This window comes from Trifolium pratense, linkage group LG7, assembly GCF_020283565.1.
Source record: "Trifolium pratense cultivar HEN17-A07 linkage group LG7, ARS_RC_1.1, whole genome shotgun sequence".
Taxonomy (NCBI): domain Eukaryota; kingdom Viridiplantae; phylum Streptophyta; class Magnoliopsida; order Fabales; family Fabaceae; genus Trifolium; species Trifolium pratense.
Genome location: NC_060065.1, coordinates 58812564 through 58819861, shown reverse-complemented (window position 1 = coordinate 58819861; position 7298 = coordinate 58812564). Strand labels below are relative to the sequence as shown.

Here is a 7298-nt window from a genome sequence, read left to right as displayed (position 1 = left end):
GTTTTATCCCCAAACATTAAAATTGCTCTTAATCCCATCTTCACTTTCCACAATTCTAAATTGTCTCTAGAAAGTCCCTCGATAACCCATTTTGAACCCATAGTACTTAATCCGTTTAACCCTTTGCCCCATGGTGGGCGCCAATTGTTGTGAATCCGGATCGAAAACAACACCAATAATACTTTAGTGTGTGGGACAAATGAATTAAAGCAACCAAATCAAAATGAATGAGCAATAATCAATAAATCAACAAAAGATAGAACTACCAAAAGCAATAAAAGACACGATGAAATTGTTTACCTAGTTCAGTCAAAACCGACCTACTCTGGGGGAGAGAGAATCTCCGTTCCACTATCGATAGAAAACTTGATTACAACGAGATTCAATACAAGAGTTGCAAGAATTAGACTTCAACCCTAATTCTACCCTTTTCCCAAATCTCTTCTCGTGACCAAGAGATTTCAATCAACAAGTGTTTCCCAAGATGATAGGGTGATTCCCCAACCCTAAAGTCTTCCCAAGATGATCTCTTTTAACCCTAGCTTTTTTGTTGGCCTTAAAAACCCTAAAATCCTGTTACAAATATCAGAAAACGTGACATATATATAACACTGCGCAGAATTTCGCCCGAGGCACCAGTTTTCACGCCTGGGGCGAACTTTTCGCCTGAGGCACCAGTTTTCACGCCTGGGGCACCGAAACAAAATCCAGCCCCTTTTCCTGCTACACAATTTCGCCCGGGGCACCAGAATTTCGTCCGGGGCGCCAAAACAACAGCTTTTGCTGTCTTCCATGTTTTCAAGGCAATTTGCAACAAGTATCCTCCAAGAGATGTTTTTTAGACTATATATCTAAAACAAGGGGTCTCGTGTTATTGGTGACCAAATGTTAGATACTATAGTCATCTCTAACTTTGTCATAACCAAATCCATGAACCTTATTTACATCTTGTCCTTGTTTATGCTGCTTGAGAGTTGAGACAAAGAATGCCGTACGTTAACACCAATGGAGCCCAAAATCTGAAGATGATAGTAATCCTCTTGAAATGAAGGTGGAAAATTTCATTTGAGTGTATTCTTAAAAGTCAAATCAGGAGGGAGCAAATGTGTGTGGTTACAACTTACAATAATCATATGTGACAGGAAATTTAGGAAGATGTATGAGGAGAAATATATGGGAATCATCATCATGAGATTGGTTAATACTAATAGATATGCAATCGTTGCGGTACATGGTTATTAGATTTGTGCACGCATCCAAAATACTTCAATGATTTGATTGAAGTTTTGAAATAATGTAGAATACAAGATCATCATGTATAGAGTTGATGTTGCTAAGCTTATCGGAATCCATGGTCGCGTTGACGGTTGTGATTTCGCTTTGTGTTTGACTATTCTTTGTGGAACATTTGCTTGTTAATGGGTGTGACTTGTAAAATAAGGAGAAAAAGGTGTGTGTGAGATAGTAAAAGAGAAGAGAGAAAGATATAAGAAATAACATCACTACAATTTTTTAATCACTTTTAAAAGTAACATGAGAGAGACCTTTTGAATTGTTTCACACATAGCTTCCCTGATTGTCAACCTCCCCTTCAATTGTGTTGACCCTCTCATAGAGAATGTTAGAATCACAACTAGAATGAAACGGCTTCGGTAATCACGAATTCACCAGCCCCGTCCAGTTACACTTGAGGCGACCATGAACTGGTGTGGTTCTGAAATTTTGGTGGCATAAGGGAGAATTGGCCCTTAAAATTAAGTAGTATAAAAAAAAAATTGGGCAAAAAATAAGAAAAAAGATTGAAGTATTACAAATATACAAGATAAACGATTTATATGTTACAAATAAAAAAATAAAGAATTAAAGTGTTACAAATAAATAAGATAAAGGACCGATGTATTTTTGCCAAAAAATTAAATACCCAAAAAATATTGAATTTTTTATTTAATATCCAAATACTTATACAAAATAATTCCTACTTGCATTTCTAAACGACGATATTTCTATCATATCTTTCTCGATACATAAAATGAAAAGATCATTCAATCTTTCTTGTGAGTTTGTGACATTAACGATCTTAAATAGTTTTTCAATAAAACTTTAAAAAACTTGTTTTAACAAATTCAAAGAGTCACCAACATAATGAAGAGAATTCGATAAGTAATTGAAACTCTTGATATAGTTGATATATTTAAAGGGAAAATATGTATATTTAAGCATAAAAAAACAAAATAACATTAATAAATTTATTTATTTTTTGAAAAAAATAATATTGCCCTTTAATCCATTAGGAAAGGGATGGGAGTAGAATGTATTTTGTGGTGCTAGTTATGTTTATTTGATGTTGCCCTTTAATTAACGAATATAGGCCAATAAAAGTAAAAATTGATTGATTATGCATAAATTAGGGATAAGTTTCTATAAATTGATTTCAATGTATTTTGTAAAACAATTTTGTTACTTAATTAAACGGATAAATTGTAGAAGAAAAATGGAGAGAGATTTATGACATGAGAGTTTGGGTGGGAATTAGAGAAAAAGAAAGAAATGTGGAAGGGGAGTAGAAAGGGAGGAGGAGCCGGAGGAGGAGGAGGAGGAGGAGGAAATGGATTGGTGGCAGTGGCTATTGACAAAGATAAAGGAAGCCAATACGCTCTTAAATGGGCCGCTGATAATCTTCTCACCAGAGGCCAAACCGTTATTCTAATTCATGTTTCTCAAGTCGCCGGCACCACCTCCTCTTCTTCCAGTAAGTCTGCTTGCATCTCAAGGAACAAGACAATGCATGTTTTTTTTACTCCCTCCCTCCCTCTGATCATATCTTTAATTAATATATGTATAACTAACAAATTCACTTATGTTATTTATTATCGGATACATTAATTATTCAATTAACCTGAAATTGAAAATTTTATTGATGATTATAATCATTTTAAATAACTGCTGCATGCATTGCATTTCAGGAGGTAGCGAGGCCGCCATTATATGCAACGTCGGCAGTACTTCAGCTGCATCATCTCCACAGAGAAATCAACTTGATAACGCTACCAAGGATCTCTTTCTTACTTTCCATTGCTATTGCACACGCAAAGATGTAGGTCTGACTAATCACAACTTTAACTTTATATCTCCCTTTAATCAATCAATTGCTTATTTGGTCCATGTGACAACTTGAAGATTTAAAACCATAATTGTGCACCATGTGTTAAAATTATCAATCTATAATTCATCCATGGCCATAAATACTATAATAGGCCAATGCAAAGATATTCAGAGCAACCAGACATCTAACCATTGCCATGAATTCAATTTTAAGGGAAATATAAATTACAAATGTATTTTCTCGACAATTGATTGATTAATTATATAATATTTTGTTAGATACAATGTCTCGATGTCCTACTTGAAGACACTGATGTTGTCAAAGCAATAACCGAATATGTTTCTCATGCTGCAATTGAGAACTTGGTCATTGGTTCACCTTCAAGGCATGGATTTATTAGGTGTGTGAGGTGCTCTATCTATCTATCTATCTATCTATCTATCTATCTATCTATCTATCTATCTATCTATCTATCTATCTATCTATCTATCTATCTATCTATCTATCTATCTATCTATCTCTAAGTTAATTGTATCTATATAGCAGCAGCAATTAGTAAGGAAGATTTCCCAAGAAAATCGATCAGTGTTTGTTGTGTGTGTAGGTTGCTAATTGTGGCGCGGCCTTTTTTGTGCAGATTTAAGTCATCAAGTACGCCAAGCAGCATATCAAAGGGGGCGCCAGATTTCTGTAATGTTTATGTCATATCTAAGGGTAAAATCTCATCAGTTCGGAATTCTTCTCGTCCGGCCCCACATACCTCCCCACTTCTGAGCCATATACATAACAATCTAAATAATCAGGATTTAAATCAATCTGCAGATCAGATATGCTCTAGACGTATGAATTTGAGAGGTTTGTTTGTTTGTTTGTTTCTGTAAATTAAAAGAACTAAGCTATTTACTACTTATTGCAGTTCTAGGTTAATAATCATGTTTTGTTCACATGGATGTATGTGTGTGTATGCGGCAGACAGGACGTCGATGAAACCTCACGGTTGGCAGGATGAATCCATGAGGTAAGTCTTCTTTTTTATATTATATAAAACAACATTTCCAAGCATATAAGATTCCTTTTGCTTGGGGGTGGGTAAAGGGATGTGTACTTTCTGTTTTGAATAATATGACACAGACAATTAATGTAAACATGGTTTCGTTTCCAGCAGATCTCCATTTAGAAGAGGAGCAAGAGGCACGAGTGGAATGTTATGCGTAGACTTCACAGAATCAGACACAGACATATCATTTGTAAGCTCTGGGAGGCCAAGCAGTGCTTGTTCATCCTCTTTGTACGACTACATTGACTCCGGTCGAACTTCACGAGTTTCTACCAGTTCAGATCGTAGTTTTGGATCCAACCGATTGGGAATCAAGTTCACTGACCCCGGTTCACCAGATACCTCTTTATCACAAGATACCAGTAGAACATCATTTTCATATTCATCACAGAACATGGTGAGCATTGCACTTTCTAATTAACACGCAGATGTATATATGTGATATATGTGATTTCAATTGATTAAATATCAATGTCATGACAAACAGAATTAAATGTACTTAGATACCTATACCATAATATATCAATCCATTCATTTGTATCAAGAACGCATAAATAATAGACCTTATCTTCTAGAGATCATTTTCACTCATATTTCTAAGAACAAACAAATGGAATCAAATTACCCGACCACTAATGGCATCATCCATTTCCTTTTGCTAAAAAATTTAGGATGAAACGGAAGCTGATATGAGGAGGCTGAAGCTTGAGTTAAAACAAACGATGGAAATGTACAATACAGCATGCAGAGAAGCGCTTACAGCACAAAACAAGGTAAAATCTGATAGTTCCTTTTCTCTTTCTTTATAGATTAGATTAGATGTGTTACTAACTATTGTGATCGTAACTGGTAATACAACTCTTTTGTTTTCTCTGTATATAATAGTTAATGGAGATGAGCCACTGGAAAATTGAAGAAGAAAAGAAATTAGAAGAGGCACGACTGTCCCAAGAAGCTGCACTGGCAATAGCAGAGAAAGAGAAAGCAAGAAGTAAGGCAGCCATGGAAACAGCTGAAGCAGCTAGAAAAATTGCAAACGTGGAATCACATAGAAAATCAAGGGTTCCAATTAAATCTCTTAAAGAAGCAGAGGACATGAGGAAGCTATTGGATAATTTAGCCCAAACTGATGTAAGATATAGGAGATACAGTATTGAGGAGATTGAAGCCGCCACAAACATGTTTTCTGAAAAACTAAAAATTGGGGAAGGTGGTTATGGACCTGTTTATAAATGTTACCTTGATCACACTCCAGTGGCCGTGAAGGTTTTAAGTCCTGATGCGGCTCAAGGGAAATCACAGTTTCAGCAAGAGGTGATCAACAAGTGCATGGACATGAGTAATTGAATTCTATACTACTTAATTTTGTATTAATTTGTTTGGCACTAGCATGAGCAATTGAGCATGACATGTTAATTTCCTTCTATAATTCTGTGGAATATTCTAATAGCTAGATATCCCTCCACAGGTTGACATACTGAGCTGTATGCGCCACCCAAACTTGGTGCTTCTTTTAGGAGCGTGTCCAGAATATGGTATATTGGTTTATGAATATATGGCGAATGGAAGCTTAGAAGATTGCCTAAATCGAAAAAAGAAGGGTGGTAGGGTTCTGTGTTGGCAGCTGAGGTTCCGGATTGCTGCAGAGATAGCCACGGGCTTGCTATTCCTACATCAGACGAAGCCTGAACCTTTGGTGCACCGTGATTTGAAACCCGGCAACATTTTGCTGGACCAGAATTATGTATGTAAGATTAGTGATGTTGGATTGGCAAGGCTGGTCCCTGTGATGGCTGAAAATGTAACACAGTGTTGCATGACATCAGCAGCGGGAACATTCTGTTATATTGATCCCGAGTATCAGCAAACAGGAATGCTTGGTGTGAAATCGGACGTATATTCTCTGGGGATTATATTTCTACAGTTATTAACTGGAAGACATCCAATGGGATTGGCTCACCATGCTGAGCAGTCTATTGAGAATGGCACATTTGAGGAAATGCTTGACCAATCTCTATCTCACTGGCCCATTCAAGAATCCCTCACCCTTGCAAATATAGCTGTAAATTGTGCACAACTCAGACGAAAAGATCGCCCAGACCTTGCCAAAGTAGTGTTGCCTGAGCTTGTTAAACTCAGAGAGTTTGCTGAAGAAAATATGGGTCCCATCTTTTTAGGAGGAGGCATTACTTTTAGTAGTAGTGGTAGTGGTAGTGCTGAACCTTCCCCCAACCACAGTGAAGTTTCTGTGCAGCAGGTTTTCTTTCATTTCTTTATATTTTTATTTTAATTTAAATAATTAATGATGCTTAATTAATTAAATACCTAATGAGATGAGATGTTTGATTTTACAGGATGTGATGAGCGACCCACAGCTTGTAAATTCAGGAAGCTCAATAAGTCCACACACTTCATCAACTCCAACAGAAGAAAATCCTTAAGGTGGTTTACATGCAGGGGAGGGAGCCATAATAAGTGTATTCATTCGTATTAATCAAGATGGTTACATCTTGTTCTAGGTAGGGACGTAAATGAGACCCGTGATTTAAATTAGAAAAGAGCAAGCAAAATGTAATTTGGAGTATTATGTAAATATATATTAGGGTTTGTAGAGTAATTTTCTATTATTTGTAAAAAAAATAATACTAATACTAACAATGTACAAATACTAACAATTTAATATGTTCATTTGGTGAACGTTTAAAGTTACTAAGTTTGGTATAGTGGTGTGATATTTGAATTAGGAATGGCAAAAATATTCGTATTCGTTGATATCAGCAAATAAAATCCGCAACAGACACGGATTGAATAGTCTAATGGATATTCGTGGGTATGATAAATGGATATTTCAACTACCCAATAGTTAATGGATACGGATGCGAATTTAATGGTATTCGTATCCGCGGATATCCATATTCGTTAGTAAATAAGAAATTTATATAAATATTCTTAGTTATTAAATATAAAGAGTCTTTTTAATTATTTGTTTTGATTAGAAGTGAAATGTATGAAGTTTTTTCTTAACAGAATTGTATGGATAGTATTATATTTCAGTGAAAAGAATAAGAATAAATGTGTTGACTTTTGTTGTTAAATTGAAACTGAAATGTATGAATATTATTATGTGTTAATAATCTT

The 7298-nt window shown here is 35.6% G+C and overlaps 1 protein-coding gene across 1 annotated transcript; it reads left to right on the top strand.

Annotated features, from left to right (window-relative positions):
* The first annotated feature begins 3387 nt into the window (after positions 1-3387).
* LOC123899899 (U-box domain-containing protein 35-like) lies at positions 3388-6896 on the top strand. Its single transcript, XM_045951162.1, has 8 exons — positions 3388-3503; positions 3741-3958; positions 4076-4121; positions 4269-4557; positions 4832-4933; positions 5046-5474; positions 5629-6417; positions 6515-6896. The coding sequence occupies exons 2-8, from the start codon at positions 3946-3948 to the stop codon at positions 6599-6601; spliced, it is 1755 nt and encodes a 584-aa protein (XP_045807118.1). The 5' UTR covers positions 3388-3503; positions 3741-3945; the 3' UTR covers positions 6602-6896.
* The last annotated feature ends 402 nt before the right edge of the window (positions 6897-7298 follow it).

Excerpts from the sequence above, each read along its gene's own strand:
- LOC123899899 (XM_045951162.1), top strand. Across the intron at positions 4,558-4,831 it reads CATATTCATCACAGAACATG|GATGAAACGGAAGCTGATAT; the intron begins GTGAGCATTGCA and ends TAAAAAATTTAG. Across the intron at positions 4,934-5,045 it reads CGCTTACAGCACAAAACAAG|TTAATGGAGATGAGCCACTG; the intron begins GTAAAATCTGAT and ends TGTATATAATAG.